Source organism: Mauremys mutica, chromosome 16 (genome assembly GCF_020497125.1).
Source record: "Mauremys mutica isolate MM-2020 ecotype Southern chromosome 16, ASM2049712v1, whole genome shotgun sequence".
In the NCBI taxonomy this organism is placed as follows: domain Eukaryota; kingdom Metazoa; phylum Chordata; order Testudines; family Geoemydidae; genus Mauremys; species Mauremys mutica.
In genome coordinates this window covers 11,442,057-11,462,108 of record NC_059087.1, presented here as the reverse complement: position 1 = coordinate 11,462,108, position 20,052 = coordinate 11,442,057, and the positions used below count along the sequence as shown (strand labels likewise).

The 20,052-nt window shown below is 44.9% G+C and overlaps 1 protein-coding gene across 2 annotated transcripts in view; it reads left to right on the top strand.

Moving 5' to 3' along the window:
* The window catches only part of TMEM132D (transmembrane protein 132D), a 399,506-nt gene that overhangs the window by 176,064 nt on the left and 203,390 nt on the right, over positions 1-20,052 (top strand). For both annotated transcript variants that reach the window (XM_044990406.1, XM_044990405.1), the window contains one exon: positions 810-956. Coding sequence is in view for 1 of the 2 variants with exons in the window: in XM_044990405.1 (XP_044846340.1) it covers positions 810-956 (147 nt within the window). In the remaining variant the exon portion in view is untranslated. The remainder of the gene's footprint in view (positions 1-809; positions 957-20,052) is intronic.

Genomic DNA, 20,052 nt, shown 5'->3' with positions numbered 1-20,052 from the left:
AGTAAAAAGGGACAATGCCAATGTGGCTTAGTGCACCTATTTAGATGTTTTTGTGGGCAGGGGGAAAGGAAAGAGAATTAGGGGTTACAAAATTGGAAATTAAAAAGCAAAAGAAAGAAAACAGGTTACTAAATTAATTATTTTCACTGCAGCACTGGTAACCTCAGATCAGCTGCTTTGGGCTAGTGCATGAGAACAAGGAAGTGTGTGTCTCTGTCTCTCTTTCTAGCCTAGTCTTTCTGGTCTTAACCACTCCCATCACCATCTAGCAAACAAGCCACAATCTTGCAAACAAGTACATGCATAATTTTGTGTACTTCCTTAACTTTGTGCATGTAAGTAGTCCCATTGAAACTGGACAACCCATGTGTGTGAAGATAAACATGTGCCTAAGAGTTTGCAGGATCAGGACCTGTAGAACCAATGAGGACCAAAAGTATAATTGAGTAGCCTAGTTTCACTGTCAAAATGACATGGAAAAACTTACAATCAAGTAGTATAAATGGTGAAAAATTGTAGTAGAGCTTTAAAATTCTTCTGGTTTTAGAGATCAAATGTATTATGGGAAGAAAATGTAAACCCAGATCTATTTACCGTTATATCAATAACATTATTATCTTGACACTGTTCCTTTAAACTATGGAGAGGTTTAATTCCATTATACCTCTACCTCCTACCAACATGGCCCATCTGTAATGAGCTGTAGCATCTCCAGAGGACCAGTAATGAGAAAAAAATGAAGATCCATGTAACAGCTTGGAAATGAAATTCTGTATCTAATTGTTGACATATCCTCTTGTTCCTCTTAGGGCAAAGGTGAAGAAAGGTGTGAATATTTTCAATGTAAGAGCCAGCAGCCCATACTTATGGGACATTAGAGAGAGCGTGGATTATACTGGGAAATATGCACCAGCTGTCATTGTTTGTCAGAGGAAATCTGCTACCTCGGAAAACAGGTAGGTCATTTCCAATAGTTGTACATTTTATAAATGAGATAATTTTGCTTTTTTAAAAGCAGATGTATCTGCTTTGCTATGTTATTAATAAAACTTTTATTATAGTTTCTAAATACACATAGTCAGTGTATCAATGGAAAGACTGATGCTGTTTTTAGTTTATAATATTCTGCTTACTGTACCGTATGTACTCTAAATCTATTTTGATTGCCTAAAGGAAATGAAAACTACCAGGGAAACTTCATTTCACAATGTTTAAAAGGACTTGCCTCATCTCTCTGAATTTAGTTCAGCCAGGTTGTTTAGTCTTTTAAAATTATTTGCTTCCAAACAGGTCAGGCATTATATTAGTGGCTTGTTAATTACAGTCTTCAATATGTATCCTTAGCTTTTGCGAAGGAACTAAGAAACACATACCAGGCTTCAACCCATGTTCTTGATAGTGAATTTTTAATCCACATTCAGAGAAGTGACATTCGGATCTTAAATTCACATGATGTAATAACTTAGGTAGGTTAGCAGTTTTGGTGAGCAGTTGTTCCAGGTTCTAATCACAGTTGAGTGTTTTTTAAGAATAAATGGTTGATACCTTTTGGTTTCATTTAATTCACTGTTCCTGGGAAAGCGACGGGGGGAGGGAGTGTTGCTAACGAGCTAACTGGCTAAAGATTTGTTATATTAGTTATTGTTACTGTTAAACTGGCATCATGAAGAGGGAGGTCAAATTCTGCAGTGATTTACCTGCTGTGAAATTCCATTGAAATGTACTGGGTTTGCACAGGGTGCAAGATGTGGCCCCTTTTAATTGCAAACCTCTTACCTCTAGATACACAGGAAACTCAGTGGCTCTGGAATATAGGAAGGAGGGGAAAGGGGACTTCCTTTACTTTCCAGACATAAATCTGTTTCCACCCCAACACACACACACACACACTAGAGTTCAATTTCAAAATCCCCCTTGATATGGTATCTTCCACTTCCGCCCCTAAACCATATATCATCTCATAGCTGGCTGAATTTAGTGGCTAGGGAAGGAATCTATATATATGCCCAAGGTCACAGCCTTTTCCTCAATAAAAGAAGCAGAAAGATTATTAAAATTCCTGATTCAAAGCTCACTGAAGTCAATGAGAGCCTTTTCTTTCATTTCAGTGGGCTTTGGATCAGGCTCAAAGCAATTACCTAACACCATCTACCCTTCCATTTTTGTGGCTGTGTGTTCTGCAGTGCGGCACGGCATTGCCCTGCTCCTCTTTCAGTAATGGTAAAATGTAGTGTGATATCAAGGGTGGAACAAAGTTTGGCTACTTATTCCATTTCAATATTCTCCTAAACCGAAGCATTCAGTGGCTGCCCTTAAAATGTGCCAGTTTCCATTCCATCATTACATAAGGTTAACCAGTAATTGACCAGATATGTTCCCTATCCTCTCACATGCTGACTATAGGGAATGACTTAGTAGTACTGCAAATATGGTAGTAATGTGATTTAGGCTCCAGTCCTGCAATACGCTCTGCATGAGCAGACCCCTGTATCCCAGCAGAGCACCGTTATTATCAAGTCTCTGCCCACCTTGCTGCTTTGGGGCCTTAGTTAGCTGAGGCAGGTCAGAACAAAGATTAATTAGGGGGAGCTAGTCAGGCTTTTAGATTAACTAGGTGGTATCCGTGCCAGGCCCCCAGTCCTTTAAATAGCCGCAGGATCCCCACTGCTTTCCCAGGGTTCCGGCGGCTATTTACAGAGCCAGGGCAGTAGACGCATGGGAGCCCTGGGCCCTTTAAATAGCCCCCGGAGCCCCGGGCTGCTGCTGCTACCCCGGTGCGGGGGGCACTTCCCTTACAGGGTGGGCTGGGGCTAGTTCTGACTCCCTCATCCACGCCCCTTCCACCATAGGCCCCACCCCTTCCAGGGGCCAGAGCTGGCCCCAGTGTACCGGTAAGTCACTGGACTTACTTTCACCCTTGGTCTCAGGAGGGGATGGTCAGAGGACAAGGAGTGGGGTGGGGGGTGTTGATGGGTTGTCGAGGGGGGCAATTGAGAGAAGGACGTGGGTTGGGTTGGGCTGGGGTTGGATGGGGGGCAAGGGGGAGACAGGCACGTGGGGCTTGTACTCACCGCCCGGTTCCCTACCGGGTCTTCAGCGGCACTTCGGCAGCGGGGGTGGGGTCTTCACTCACTCCGGGTGAAGGACCCGCCGCCAAAAACCTGGAGCGAGTGAAGACCCTCCCGCCACCGAAGTGCCGCCGAGGACCCGGTAGGGAACCGGTTATTAGGATTTTGGGAGCTCATCACTGACCAAAGCTAAACTACTACTACTACTAAACTAAACATGGAGCATTACAACAAGATCAAATTAGCAGATTAGTCTCAGTATTGGATTAGAATTACACCTTCAAATTAACTGAATGATCAAATGAATGCTAAAAATAATCAATTCGTATAAATTGTAAAGAGGATTCTAAGAAGACGATTGTCCATTTGTTTTTAACTAAAGAATTTTACCAAATTTATCAGATCTATCATTTAAACGGTTAAGTATCTTAATACTGAAATCAAATGATTACCGAATGTCTGGACCACAATTTTACAGCTAATTAAAGCTTCCTTGTTAGACTTAATTTCTTCTGTGGTGGTTAAAACTTTCCTTCCCTTCCCTGCAACACGGATACTATAATACAGACCTCAATGGAACGCTGCCCTGAGATTTCTAGTACTTCGTGCTCATTGTTGAGCGAGATAGTTTTGCCACTTGTGCTTATGGAGCATAATCTTTCATCATTGAAGGAGTTCTGGATTTACACTGCTGCAGCAGGTCAAACCGGAAGTCTGGGGTGGAGCAGGGATTTGGATTCAGGTCTCCTGAGTTCCAAGCATTCTTTCTTCTTCTGGCAGCCATGTTTAGGGAAGCAGAAATGCTCAGCTTCAAGTTGCATATAGGAGAACGCTAAACCTGTAAAAAGTTTCTGCAGCCCAGTATGTGCTCAGACACAGAGTTCTTCATGTTTGTTTGGGCAGATAATATATGATGAATAACGAAACAGAAACCCCAAAGAGAAACTGAAGGAGGGCACAACTTGATGTGTTTCCCAAGTTAAAGCATCTCTGAGTCACTGATTCATTCATGGAGAAAGTTATTTCTATAAGATTTTTTCTTGTGGTTTAGGATTGTACAGATGTTACAGGTATTAAACTCATCTACTAATCATAGACGTCATGATTTAGTTTGTTATAAATCTATACTTGCATGAGGGTGAACATGAAGATTCAAGGAGGGGGGACCTTCTGGTTGTGTCTCCATAAATCTGGAACGTTGTCACCAGCCTGTAATAAACAGGGCACTGAAAACGTCAAATGATATTTGACAGCTGTGCTTAATTAGTTATTCTGATGCAGACTCATAATATTTGCTGTTAATATTCATTCAAAAACAACCTGCTGGCTGTGATAATATTTATATGTTAATCCTGTTATGATAAGCTTTTAGTGCCAAAACCTCTTGAAACAAAATGAGTGATATATTTCAAAACTTATAAAAAGAAATGTTCAGGCATCCTGGTTAAGTTTGTCACTTGCACAAGTGTCTCCTTAATCCGTGAAATTACACCTGTCACAGTAAGTTAGCTTTATTAACACTATTTTCTGATCCATGTAAAACTATCAGGATCACAAAAGCATTGAATCTCAAGTTAATTAACATTGCCACCTTTGCATTCATGTGATCAGATCTCTGATTTTTAAGAGTAATTAAACAATATGTAAATAGAGTCTGAAGAATTTCTAAAAGAACTCCAGAAGCAAACAACTTGATAACAGAGTTCAATATTTAACTGTTATCCATTCTGCATATTTAGCACAGTTAAACATGCAAAGAGAAATTATTTGCCAATAAAAGCTCACTTCCTCCTCTTCCTCCCCATTATAATGCTTGATCTTACTCCTAAAAGTGAGTGGCAGAACAGACATGAGTGATATTTAATAAGGAAATCAACCTGCTGAATATTATGCCAAATATTTTAAATTTCATTTACATATTAACCAGCATAGTGACAAAAAGAAGTTTTCAAAAGTAAAAGAAAGTCCAGCGTTTTCGTGACTATAGAAGGTCAGATAGAGTAAAACAAAAATAAATGGGTATGATGGAATGGGATGTCACGGTACTGTCTGGATGAGTTTATTTCATCCGATCTAGATAATGGTAAGGACAGGCCCATGTGACCTTGGACAAGTCACTTCATCTCTCTGTGTCTCAGTTCCCCATCTGTAAAATGGGGAAGACAGCAACTCCCAACCTCATCGGGGTGTCATGAGTATAAGATGGTGAGATGCTCAGCTACTACAGAAGTGGGCACCATAGGTACCTGAAATAGATGACAGCTAAAGCTATTAAGCGACTCTATTTCTATTTAAATCAGTGGTTCTCAAACTGTGAATCAGGACCCCAAAGTAAGTCGCTTGGTTGGCTTGCTGGGGCTCAGGGCCAAAGTCCAAGCCCGAGGGCTTCAGCCCTGGGCAGCAGGACTCAGGTTACAGGCTCCCTGCCTGAGGCTGCAGCCCTTGGGCTTTGGCTTTGCACCCCTGGGGGTGGAGGCGGCTTGGGCGGGCTCAGGCTTCGGTCCCCCCTCCTGGGGTCCTGTGGTAATTTTTGTTGTCAGAAGGGGCTTGCGGTGCAATGAAGTTTGAGACCCCCTGAGGTTTAAATCAATGAATACTATATTTTGACAATTGAATGTATATTGGAAAATGCAGTATATTTTTTCCATACGCATAGGAGTATCCACCCAGGTCAAAAATAGGGATGGGCAAACTTGGAAAGTCTTGGAGAAGAACCCCAAAGTCTGGATCCAAACTAGGCAAATCTTCTTAGTCCCCAAATTCAGTGAAGCTGTTGTGTGGCCACACTTTGTCCTGAGATTTCTAGTACTTTGTGCTTATTGCTGGGAAAGAGAGTTTGCCAAGATGGCGTTTCTTATGATTTTTTTACCACTTTTATGCTTTTGATGCATAATCCTGCACCCTAGGGGTTCTGGATTTACACTGCTATAACAGACTGTAGTCAGAAATCTGGCCGATTATTAAGGGAGTCTATGGGCCAGTTTCGGCTTTCAGATACATATGTGTGAAACCCACTGTGCTAGGGTTACCAGATAGCAAGTGTGAAAAAACGGGACAGGGGGTGAGGGGTAATAGGCGCCTATATAAGAAAAAGTCCCAAAAAACGGGACTGTCCCTTTAAAAATGGGACATCCGGTCACCCTACACTGAAGACAATGTGTGATAATATGTATATGGTAATCCTATTATAATAACAGTCAATGGCAATTCCTCTTTGTCTGATGGCAGAACTTGTCCCTGTGTGTCTCATTTTCCATGAAGATGTATTCTAATCTGAGATACTTAAATTTTCTCCAGTTATCCAAAGAGTATGAGATAAACTAAATATTACCTGGGGATAAGAGAGGAGGGAGCATATGGTAATCGTCCCTTTGATGCACCCACACTTCATTTTTATTACATGCAGTCTGGGATGTTTAGTATCCTGCATGTCTCGTTTTCAAATCAAGAATGGAACCTCACATTAAATTATTTAACATCTAGTTTTGGTGTTATAACTGCAGTGAGTTACTGCTTCGTTCTTGTACTTGTTGCAGCTGCCATTACATGTGATAAGGTCTCTAGAGTGCTGTAATCCTAAAATACTGTATGGCTTTCTCCGCTGGAGCTACAAAAGCAACAAATTTGACATAAATAACAGTTTAATAGCAACAATAATTATATCACATGGGTTGCTGGGGTTCATCAAAATGCTTCGTAAACGTGGTCCAGCATTGTAGATCACCAGTAATATTACTTTTTTCTGTAAGCTCCATTTTCCCATAGTTTTACCCACCAAATATATATTAACACTAGGGGAGATAAAATGCTCTGTTCGGTAGAATTACCAAAACAAAAATACCCCATGGTATGTCTCCCATCCCATACGTTCGAGTTGTTCTTAATGTAAATTACTGGACTTGTAATTTCAGTGAGAAAATAGTAATATAAGCCTTATGGGCTTTTGGACTAAATATACCTAGTATATCATTGCAATATTTCTACAAGCAATGGGAGGTTTGGGGTTTATACGTAGGTAATTGCATGACAACCTAAGAGCATTTGTTGTTCTCCAGAGGAAAAGCCCCACCTGTGTGTGTTATGCTCTGAGAGATCTGCTTCACGTTGCGTTCTTTCGGTAATGTAGTTTTCCATGTCAGACTCGCCTGCCTCTTTTTCAAAGCTCCCCATGGACTCATCTTGTCCTACTGCCCTAAGCTTATGTCCACCTGCTCCCCAAGCCATGAGCCATTGTCCAGCACCTTGTGTAAGTCATTTTCACCAGTGCAAAATCTGCTACAGCTCTGGTTTGTAGTGTTTTGCAGTGCTCTGCACTGATGTAAATGGCTACACAAGGTGCGGGGCAATGGTGCAGGGTAATCTCTGGCCTCTTTGCTCTACTGCCTTGGCTTTCTGAACATATATTCAGCTTGTGTCCCAGCTGATCTCCTTGGTGCTTTACAAAATCCTCCGGTCTTGCCTTCCTTGTTTTTCCTTCTGATTCTCCATGCTATGGAGACTCACTGACACTTGGTTTTACTCTATTTATCTGGACCCAAGATCTTGAGTCACTTCACCTCTTTAAGCCTCCTTTGTTCTGCTCTGGGCTTGCAGTGATTGAGTAGCTGAGAGCAGAATAAGTAGGCTTGCCAACTTTTGGATTGCAAAAAAATGAAAAACCTTGTCCCGCCCCTTCTCTGATTCCCCTCCCCTTCTCTGATGTCCCGCCCCCCTCACTCGATCCCCCCCCTTCCTCTGTGGCTCACTCTCCCCCACTCTTGCTCACTCGCTCATTTTGACTGGGTTGGGGCAGGGGGTTGGGGCATGGGAGGGGTGAGGGCTCCAGCTGGGGGTGCAGGCTCTGGGGTGGGGCCGGGATGAGGGATTTGGGGTACAGGAGGGGGCTCCAGTCTGGGAGTGGGGCTGAGGGGTTCAGAGTGTGGGAGGGGGCTCTGGGCTGGGGCAGGGAGTTAGGGTGCAGGAAGGGGTGAGGGCTCTGTCTAGGAGTGCGGACTCAGGATGAGGGGTTCAGGGTGTGGGAGGGGGCAGGAGGAGGGGGTGTGGGGTGTGGGCTCTGGGAGGGAATTTGGGTGTTGGAGGAGGCTCAGGGCTGGGACAGGAGGTTGGGATGCAGGAGGGGGTGAGGGGTGAGGGCTCTGGGTGGTGTTTACCTCAGGGGGCTCCCAGAAGCGGCCAGCATGTCCCTTTGGCTCCTAGACATGGGGCAGCCAGGAAGCGCCGTGCGCTGCCCCTAGCCGCTGGCGCCACCCCCACAGCTCCCATTGGCCGTGGTTCCCAGCCAATGGGAGCTGTGGAGCCAGCAGGGGCAGCGCGCGGTGCCTCCTGGCTGCCCCTGCACCTAGGCAGGGGCAGCTCCAGGCCCCAGCATGCCAAGCGCATGCTTGGGGCGGCAAGCCACTGGGGGCGCTCTGCTGGTCGCCGCGAGGGCGGCAGGCAGGCTGCCTTTGGCCGCTTGCCTGCAGAGGGTCTGCTGGTCCCGCGGCTTCGGCGGACCTCCCGCAGGCACGTCTGCGGACCCTGCGCAGGCAAGCCGCCGTGCTTGGGGCGTCAAAATGCCTAGAGCCGCCCCTGCACCTAGGAGCTGGAAGGACATGCTGGCCCCTTCCAGGAGCTGCATGGAGCCAGCCACTGCAGCCAATTGGACTTTTACAGCTGACTGGAGCCACCAGACTGAGCATTCTGGTTGAAAACCGGATGCCTGGCAACCCTAAGAACAAGGCCCTCTTTCCACATTACTTTGAGAGTGTGACTGGCTGCTGCTGAGTGACATAGAAGCTGTGACTGTCCTGATGAGGACCTTGTGACAATCACCACACTTTAGTCCTCCGTAGGCTAGACTGCAGTAATGTGTTCTGCTTTGCGCTGCCCGCGCAGTCTACTTGGAAGCTCCAGTCATTGCAGAAAGTAGTTAGCTACCTCCTGAGTGAGGCGAGATACAGTACATAACACCTGGTCGAGGCACTGGCTTGTTTTTTGCATACAATGCAACTAAAGACATTGCAGATGACCTTTAATGCTAAATAGTCTGGGCACCCAGTTACACCCAGTTACACCATTTCTTGACTGGTACCCAGTTATGCCTATTACGTTTTACTGGGATATTTTTACCGTCAGCTTTTTGGGGCGTAAAACTCTCCGGGACCTTTGGGATTTCACTCCACTTGGTTGTCCCCCGTTCAGGGTGAGCTATAGCACATCATTCAAGGCTTGTTTAATTTTGTACACTCAGTTTATGTTCTAGCTTTGGTTGATTTCGCATTGTACTTGTAACCTTTCCTCTGCTGAGGTCTGGTGACGTGAACCAGGAAAGCAGCAACTGGTTGAGGGCTGCGTGTGCAATTTGTTTTGTTTATATTTCATTTTTTTAAATGGTTTGAAATAAAATATTAAATGGAAAATGTCAATTTACTCAAATAACTAACGAGATTTTCAACTGACTAGTAATTTTAGGTGCCTTGATTTTGGGGGGGCTCAAAGACACCTTAAAGGGGTATTTTCATAAAGAATTAACCACCTGCCCTTTGAAAATCAGGCACCTTTAAGATGCCTTAAATTCAGCACTCCAGAATTAAGCCATGTAAAATTACTATTCAGCTTTGAAAATCTTGGTCTAAGCCACCATTGGGATCTGGACTGTATTAACTAAATCAGGGAGAGATTATATGTTAATTTCATTCTGAAATATCAACATTCAGTTTGATTCTCTCTTCCCAAGCATTTAGATGGAAGAGGAGTGATCTAAATCTCCCTGTTTTTTTCATCAGTTGTAAATGCCTCTTCTCTGGCAGCTTTTGAGGCCCACAATGCACATCAGTTAGTTTTCAAAAAAAAAAAATTCTATGCTGTTCCAGCCATCTAAGTGTTGAATTAATTGTTTTGGTGCCCTGAAAGTACCATATAGGTCTCTCCTCAAAAATGACATTTAAGCTCTCAGTGTTTCAAGAGAGGTTAGTCAGAACAGTTGCAAAACCTCAATTTCTTACTTAAAACTTGTATTAAGACTTTAAAAAAATATTGATTAGTAGTTCCTTAGTGGATTCATGTCAGTTATGCCAGTGTAAATCTGGAGTAACTCCAGTCTCTGCAGTGGATTTATGTCACTGTAACCCATACAGAATTTGGCCTCACTGCTTCACTCTTCTCCACGTTAACCTCTTTTCTCTAATTTTCATAATAAAAGCCCTATTTTATTCATCAGGAAACCATCTTTTCCTTAAGTATGTCTCACCAGGGCTAATGTGCATTGTGCTTATCTTCTTGCAGCAAATCAGAGAGATGAAATATTAACCAACAAATCTTAGACAAAGGCACTATTAGGGGACTTTTTCACCTGTTTGTTTGAATGAGGGTCATTCATGTAAAAAACAAAAAGAGTCCAGGCAAACACTTCAAAGGCATGTAGATAGGCTCTTGGAGGTGGACCTAGTTTCTATAGCCATGACATTTAGATAAAGAAGGCACTACAGGGCACTTCAGCTGTCATTACAAAGATGAAGATTTCTTTTCAGCAAAGATTAACTTTAAGGTGCTCCATAGGAAGGGAACATAGGAGGGTTTCTTTGTGAGCATAATATTATTAAAAATAAGAAATAAATGACAATTAATGTTGAATTGTTGACATAATCTCTTGCAGCATTCTGGATTCTTTCCCTGATTCAGGGGAGTATTGCTCTTTTAGATGAATTATTTGTAATTTATGTTTGTATAGCACCTTCCAATCTCCGAATGGTTTGCAAATGACGGTATAGAAGAATTACTTTGGTGGTAGGGGTTTATCGACATTTTTTAATGATTAGAGGTGCGAACACCTCTGGGGTGCAACATACATAACTTAGCAGCTCACAGCGATGATATTGAACAGTTTAGGAAAATGAGCTTGTGTCTCCATTCCACTAAAGCCTTTTTACACAACCTTGGTAACATAAAGGGACCTTAGGGTGGTGGGACGGTTGGGCGGCATGAGAATGGATGAGAACTAGCCTCCCAGCTAGTGAGCTTCCAGCCCACAGCATAGTGGGCAGATGCAGGGTTTTTTGGGTTATAACCAGAATTCACTACAATACAGTCATTCTCCACTGCCCTGGGCCCTTATGGGGCAGTCAGAAGCCAAGTATAAGTAGGTGCAGCCCTGAGTCCCTTCTGTGGACCCAGAATATGTGGGTTTAAAGCCAGTATTGTCCCACATCTTGTGTCTCTGTCCCAAGTGCATGAATGGAGTAACTGAGAAGCAGGCCCAGTGTCTCCTTTATGCTGGCCTTGCTACATCTCCTAGAGAGAAAAAACCAAGATTATCATGTTCCACTACTCACTGCAGGTGTGCAGGCAACTACACAACTGATGAATGTCAAGTAACAGAGGGTAGTCGTGTTAGTCTGTATCCACAAAAACAACAAGCAGTCCGGTGGCACCTTAAAGACTAACAGATTTATTTGGGCATAAGCTTTCATGGGTAAAAAACCCACTTCTTCAGATGCATGGAGTGTTGAATGTGTTGCTGTAACAGTCCATGACAGTAAATAAGCCAGTGGAACTGTTGGAAAGAATGGCAATCTTGATGCTGGCCTGATAAAGCCCTGAGCAGTTGTGTGCCTGACTGCAGTTTGCTGACTCTCCACCGTCTCCATTGCTAGAAACCAGCACTCCCTCTCCGTAGCTGTACGTCAAGCCCCTCTGAAAAATATTTTTGCACCACATGAAATGTCACAGCGGAAGGCAACCTGAGAGAGAGTCTGCTTAGTTCAGTTTGGACCCGTTCCATGTTTCACAAACACTAGCATCAGGATGACCTCTCCTGACCTCATTTCAGCAGTGACCCTGGGGTGGGACTTTGAACAGAAGGAATTTTGGCTTCAGGCAAAGTGTGCAGTGCTTGCAAGGAAAGATGAATTTAATTTCCTGTCCTATCTCATCTGAAAAGAGGAGATCAGAAGTAGAATTTTTTTATCAGAAAAAAAATCATCTATATATTTTTGAATTAAATTGCATTGATTTTTTTTGTATGAAAGAAAGAACAGAAACCAAGGATACAAGCATTACATCTCTGCCCCCAAAGAAAAGGGAAAAAGGTGCGTGCTATTAAGTATATAACAAACCTAGTACAGTACCTTATTCAAAAAAATCAACCAAGAATTTAAGAATGGGAACACTAACGTCATCACCATCATTGTCAGTTACTGATTTAGCTCAAGTGGTAGAGGGCTGTGGTGTGACTGTGAAAGGTCCTGGGTTGAAACTCTGCTGATGACCTGAGCAGGAAAAAATAGTCTATGATCATATAATTGAAGATTGTATTGCAAAGCATACATGGAGGCAGAATTAAGATTGCCTGGGTCATTTTAATACATTTTAAGGAGTTCTTATGGCACACAAAGTTCTCTGTGGCACAAGATGTTGGTGACCTGACTTGTGTCCTCTGGAGACTGGAGTTTAACTCCTTCTATAAAGTTAGGTCAGTAGCAGAGTGATTGTATGACTGGGCTCGAATGCCAGAGCTCGTCACCTAGGATCCTCACCATGATTTTTCAGTGGTCATCCTAAATGGTCAGCACCTGTAAAATCAGTGAATAATACCAAAACTTTGGGGTTTTTTTTACCTTCATCAGAGGGTCATGCCACAAGTTACTAAGCCTCAAATGCTCCTGTAAAATGGGTAAGCCAAGTGAATAATGCAGCCAGGGGCGGCTATACATATTCGGCCGCCCCAAGCAGTCATGCGCGGGAGACGCCCCGGAGCCCTGGGAGCAGCAGACCTCCCGCGGGCATGACTGAGGAGGGTCCGCTGGTAGCGCGGCTCGGCTGGACCTCCCGCAGCTGCGGACGGTTGGCTGGTCCGGCGGCTCCAGTGGAGCTTCCGCAGTCATGCCTGCGGGAGGTCCAGCCGAGCCGCGGGAGGAGCGCCCCCTCCGCAGTCATGCCTGCGGCAGGTCCCGTCGTCCCGGGGCTCCGGTGGACCTCCCGCAGGCATGACTGCGGCAGGTCCACCGGCCCAGCCTGCCGCCCCTGCCGGCAAATGCCGCCCCACGCGCGTGCTTGCCGCGCTGGGGTCTGGAGCCGGCCCTGAATGCAGCAGTCCTTAAAATGTGGGTCAGAACCCCATTTTAATGGGATCACCAGGGATAGCTTAGACTTCCTAGGGTCTGGGGCCAAAGCTTAGGCCCAAGCCCCATCACTTGGGGCCGAAGCTGAAGCGCAAGGGCTTCAGCCCTGGAAATAGGGGCTCAAGATTACAAGCTCCCTGCCTCAGACTGAAACCTTTGGGCTTCGGCCTGGGGTGGGGCTCAGGCGGGCTCAGGCTTCAGTCCCCCCTCCTGGGGTCATGTCGTAATTTTTGTTGTCAGAAGCGGGTTGTGGTGCAATGAAGTTTGAGAACCGCTGGAATAAGGTATTTGAGGAACACAATCGAACCCTAAGTAACTTGCCTACGGTCATGCATTGGGTCAGTGAAAGAGCTGGCAATAGATCAGAGAGCGCTGCCTCCCAGTTGCCTGCTCCAATCACGGGCCCACACGGCTGGGGTGCACACGCAAAAAATTCTCCTCTACTGTATTTTTCTGCCGCGTGCAAGTAACAAAAGACATTTCCAACCGTTTGGACACATTCATACATATTTAACTTCCTTGTTTTTATCCAGGTGTTGTCAGATGCAATAAATACAATTTTAATGTGTATGGGGGAGGGAGATTTTCCTCAGGAACCTTCAAGACTCATCATCACCATGCACCCTCTTTGTGTCTGTGATAGTTAAAACTGTGTCCTCTAAGACATTGATAGCCCCAGATCCCTTACTCACAATTCTAGTTGGACAGGAGGAGTTTACTACTTACGGAAGAGAGACAGAGCAGCCTTCAACCCATGGAAAATCTAATGTTAAATCTAAAGTTTCGATGTCATAAGCAATTATCTCCAATTTTGCTGTGGGTTTTCCTTCCCTTGGAGGGTATCCCCGGAGAAATCATTTTAATTACTCTGTCAGTTAGAAGAGGGCAGGTGACAGAGGTTTTTAAAGCATGAGTTAAGGTTAGGAGCAGGGGCTACATGTGGTGGTGTAGGATGAGAGGGAATCCCACTTTGTGGCAAGAAAGTTGTTGGAAGTTAATTTCCCCTTCTCGGTCAGCATTCAGCAGGGAACAAATTGGAAGGTTAGTGTCAGTATGTAGCATACTCTAATATGTATTTAGACTTTTTAATGATTCCTACCTAAATTCTAACCACAGGTACAAAGATGAAATGCAATGAATATTGTTATTTATGTCATACTGGGTGTCTTTAATGGCGTCTTCTCTTAATGGATAGTTTTATGGATGAGGGAACATCCAGAATTGTAGTACTGAGGATTTAAAATAGATGCTTTTGGAAACCCTCATGATTCAGTCATCCCCCAATCTCTAGTTAATGAGGTTAGAGGGAAAGTTTCTCTATTTATCTTAGGTACTTATATGCTCATTACCACAGAACCTGAGCACCTAACAACCTAACACTGGGTAAGGAATGGTGCCCCTAGCCTCTGTTTGTCAGAGGATGGCGATGGATGGCAGGAGAGTGATCACTTGATCATTGCCTGTTAGGTTCACTCCTTCTGGGGCACCTGGCATTGGCCACTGTCGGTAGACAGATACTGGGCTAGATGGACCTTTGGTCTGACCCGGTACGGCCGTTCTTATGTTCTTATGTTCTTTAATATATTTATCCTCACAGCATCCCTGTGAGACAGGGAACAGCTATTATCCCCATTTTACATATGGTAAACTGAGGTTGGGAGAAACTCAGGGCTAGATTCACAAAGAAACCTAGGTAGGGTGATTGCCACACCTCACTTTTAGGCACCTCGAAAATCACTGGGATTCACAAAGCCTGGGTTGGGCGTCTGTGTGTGGGGAGAGATCACCATAGAATGGGATTCTCCTGGAGTTAGGTCGGGGCAGGCAAACTTTTTGGCCTGAGGGCTGCATCGGGTTTCATAAATTGTATGGAGAGCCAGTTAGGGGAGGGGGTCATGACACAGACACCACCTCCTATCTGCCCACCCCGCCGGGACTCCTGCCCCATCCACACACCCCCACTCCCTGTCCCCTGACTGCCCCTGGACCCCCGCCACTCCATCCAACCCCTCCTCTCATTCTTGACAGCCCCCTCGGGACTCCTGCCCCATCCAACCTCCCCGTCTCCCTGTCCCCTGACTGCCCCCTGCTGCCTCGTTCAACACCCGTCTCCTTCCTGACTGCCCTCTCCCAGGACCCCTACCCCCATTCAACCTCCTTTCCCCCCCCAACCACCCTGACCCCTATCCGCACCCCCGTACCCTGGCCACCACCCCGAACTCCCCTGCCCTCATCCAACCCCCCCTGCTCCGTGCCCCCTGACCACGCTGTCTGGAGTTAGAGGTGAGACACCTATGTCCTTTTTGGAATCTAGCCCTAAGTGCCTCTGGAAGGCTGCGCAAGAGGTCTGCAGCAGGGCAGGGAAATGAAGCGGGATCTCCGAAGTCTGAGTCTAGCACCTGGGATTTGGGTAGCACCCTAACCACGTCTTTCCCCTCTTTCCTAAGGAGAAATTTTCTTTGTGGGCAGGTTTTTCCATAACTACCTCCTGCAGGGCTTCTTGCACCTTCCTCTAAAGTATCTGGTACTATTGGAACCTGGCTACTGGACTGTATGATCCAATATGGGAGTTCCTAGGGGAACACCTACTTCACTGGGACAACAGGCTGGCTGGCCAGTTGCAAGGGATGCCTGGTATCCATAAATGATTCAGCTACAAAAGAAGAGAAATCTTAAGACTCGATTTGGGGGTGTGGCTACAAGGCAGGACTGTCCCTGTGACCCCAGTGAGTCTGTGGGGGTTGTGTAGCTGAAGTGTGTGATAAACACACACTCCACCCCTCTTTCCGGTTTTCTATAAAAACAAGCAGTTCTTGCTCCACCCTCACCCCCTCTCCAGCCTTCAGAGAATCCATTCCAGCTTTAGGTGTCATTTGAAATATGAGGTTTTTCTGTGTTCTGTGGAGCCTGCTTTCAATTTGCACCTTTTCTTAAGGTCTGGATCTTTTATATTGAATTCCAGCCTCATTGTGCAGCTTTCTGAATTTTGTTCTTTGTGTCTGATGCTCTGCCAAAACCTGAGCATGCGAATGCAGAGAAAAGGTGCTACACAATAATTTATACAAAATTACATTTGCCCCGTGGATGTGGGGAGGAGCATTAAGAAGGGGGAGGGGGAACAGAAACCAAACAACCTACACACTTTGTAAAGGGAGGCCACCCAGGAGCCTCGCTTCCTGTTTGATTCTATGGTAAGCTACTGGAATTATTATTAGGATCGTATTTCATTGCGACTCGATGCTCCATAGGGCCTCATGCTTCTCCATATAAGAAGTGAAATATCATCTTGCATGATAGGTGTGTTTTCTGAGCCCCTGGCCCCTGGGGAGCCGATGGCTCAGGTGATAGACTTCTAGGTCTTTGATTCAAGCCCTGCTCAGGCTGGTAGTGACTGAAATTTACCATCTAATGGGGATTTGTTGCTGGGATTCAGTGTCTCATGGGTAGATGCCTACATGACAAAAACACACCATTGCAATTCTGTACCCATGTTGGCAATGTCAGAAAGGCCAGGGACTGAACGAGGACTCAGGTATCCTACTGACGCCCTCCCTCCCCGTAGAGGCGTTCCCCCTGTGCCATGGCTGGGGTGCATGGGCCGAGTGGTGGTTGGGAGGGAACGAGGGATGCTTGCACAGCTGCTACCTGTGTTGAAGCTGTTCTCAGTCTCAGTGCTCCCTGGCACCTCTCGCAAGCACTGATTCAATAAACATAATATTGAAATGTACCATGAACAAAACTGAATACCACTGCCTGCGCCCTTTCTTACTTGTAACACTGGCTGTCATTGTCTCAGGGATGTTGTAAGACTTTGTACTTACCTCTGCTTGAACCCCTCATTATTATTGAATGGCACCTTAGACACTTACTATATTAACTATTGTAATTCCCTAACTATTGGAATTCTTGCTCTTGGGAAGCCATATGAGTCTCATGCTATAGGAAACAAGGGTGTATCACATCCATCCTCTGTCTCCGTCACTGGCTTGCTAAACCATCTCTAAGATCAATTCCAAACTGTCAGTCTATCTTATACCGTATAGATGAGCTCCCCCGGGAAGTAGGGCAGTGCTATTATGCCCATTTTACAGGTGAGAAAAGGAGGCACAAAGAGAAGAAGTGCAAGGTCACACAAGAAACCTGTTGTAGAGTAGAGAACTGAAGCCAGGTTTTCCATGTCCCAGCCTTATACTGTAACCACTGGACCATTCTTTTTTTTATCCTCAAGACTGGTTTTCAAAATGTTCCATAGACAGGTGCTACCCAGTATCTTAGGGCTTGTCTTCAATACTGGGCTAAGTTGGTGTTGCTGCAGTCAATGCAGGGGTGTTGATTTAGCGGGTCTGGTGATGGTGCGTTAAGTTGACAGGAGAGCACTCTCCCATCAACATAATTAATCCACCTCGAAGAGAGGTGGAAGCTATGTCAACAGGAGAACATCTCCCACCGACATAGCGCAGTGTAGACACCGCATTAGGTCTATGTAAGTTATGTTGCTCAGGGGGGTGGGTTTTTTACTCCCCTGAGGGATGTAACTTGCGTCTACTTAAGCGGTAGTGTAGACAAGGCCTAAGTCAACCCCACCCCCTCATCTTACCTGATTTCCCCACTCATCTTGTATCTTCACATGTAGAGCCATAGAAATGCAGAGCTGGAAGGGACCTCAAGAGGTCGTCTAGTTCAGCCCCCCTTCACTGAGGCAGGACCTAGACCACGCCTGACAGGTGTTTTCTAACCTGTTCTTAAAAACCTCCAGTGACAGAGATTCCACAACCTCCCTTGATAACCTATTCCAGTACTTAACTATCCTTAGAGATATCCTAATGGCTAACCTATATTTGATAATACACCATATGGTGTGTGTCACTCCATCAATCACTATGCCCAAGGAATCATCAATAATAAATCTAAAGAAAAATGTTACTATATATCTGCTAAAAGCATTTTTCCTGTTAACTTCAATGGAGTTATGACAATTTACACCAGCTCAGCATATGGCCCAATAATTTGTGACACAGCAACTACTGTGAAGGAGGCATATTCTGCGCCTGGGAAGAATGGTGAGTGTTGTGGGAAGAGACAGAGCAGCAAGGAGCAGACTGTGACTGCTGCTGCTTTTTATAGGGAATCTTGTGACACCCAAAGCTAACCGAGAACAGGTGCCAGGACTAACCAATGACAGCTCTCAATGTGCCCTAATAGATGGAGCACTGGAAGGACCTGGGTTCTGTTCCTGGCTCTGCCATTGGTGTGGTGGGTGACTGAGGGCCACAGCATCTCTCTGCCTCAGTTTCCCCATCTGTAAACAGAGGGTAATGATACAGACTTCCTTTGTAAAGCACTTTGTCTACTGATGACAAGAGCTAGGTACTACTGATTTTGAGTGGGTACTTTAATATCATTTTGGGATTGGGTCAGTCCTCAAGACCTGCCCCCAACAATCCTGTGCCAGTCATTAGAACTGAGGTCTCTAAGACAATGCAAACAAATATCCCACTCTTCTAGGCTGCTCCCCATCACAACCGTTCTTACAGTGCTCTTCACGTTCCACTGACATTTGGACATCTGCTGCCTGCTGCGGGACTGCACGAGCCATTGGTGAGACTGTGAATTTCACATCAATCCTGAGAAGCCCTTTTGTGTTGCCTGTCATGATCCTTTATTTAATTCTACAGGTCGCTGTAGCATAGTATTGCTGTTTCCTCCCAGCAGCCGTTGTATCTCTCAATCAGGGCTCTTGTACTCGATTTGCAACTTGTCCTATTAACGTGTTCGTAGTTTAAATACACATCTCATCTCTCTCGTCGCCAGCATTTCGCTTGCTGCTCAACCCTTTTAGATTGCTGCTCAGCCCCCATATTTAGCTTATTTTTTTTTCCAGAAATGTCACATTGTTTTCAGAATGACTGGATTGATTGGGTTTGGTTTGGTTTTTTGCAAGTGGGGATTGCAACCGATGACTGGATTAAAAGGCACTGTGTAATAAATGACAACCCATGACCCACAAGATCGTAATATGACAAATGCACACAATTCACTCATGCAAAATAGAAGTCTGAATTGTAGACATTAGCTTGGGTGGTGGAGCTCAGAGGTACAGTTTATCCTCAGACAAGAGGGGATAACGACCTGGAAGGGTATATTTATACTGCGAGTGAAGGTGTGACAGTAAGTAAGGGTAGGCATGGCTAAAAATAGTGGCAAAACAGTCTAGAAACCCAGGTGCATACCTAGGCTTCTGGATGGGCTTGTACTTGGGTGGCTATCACATACTGAAGCCTGTGCAACAATGTCTATGCTATGAGTATTACTCATCCTAGCCTAATTAAAGCTAGCATGGGTATGTATATCTGTGCTCAATCACACCTTCACTTGCAGTGTAGACATACCCAACTCTCATGAGGAAAAAGCTGACAATAGAATACATTGAAGGAAAAAAATATAAAGAAGAGAGTAAAAAAGAAACAGAAAAAGATTAATCCTGAATAAAGGTTGCCACTCTTTCTGAGTAGGGCTGGTTGGAAATTTTTCATTGCAACTGTTTTTCAATGGAAAATTGGGTTTTTAACTAAATGTGTGTGTGGGGGGGTGTCGGATTTGCAAGACGTATTTGCTTTATGCAGAAATTTTTGTCTTTTCATTAAAAAAACAACAAACCCAACAAACATTTTCAGATTTCGGTAAAAAAAAATTGGGTTTGGAGTTTTAATTTATTTTATGAAAAGTCACGTTTTTCCACAACCCTACATCCATTTTTTGACCCGCTCTGAGTCAAGAGAGCAATGGAGAAGGACAGATTGTCATAAGGAACCAAAGCTGCAGACACTTACACACAAAGTGGGTATTCACCCACGAAAGCTCATGCTCCCAAACATCTGTTAGTCTAT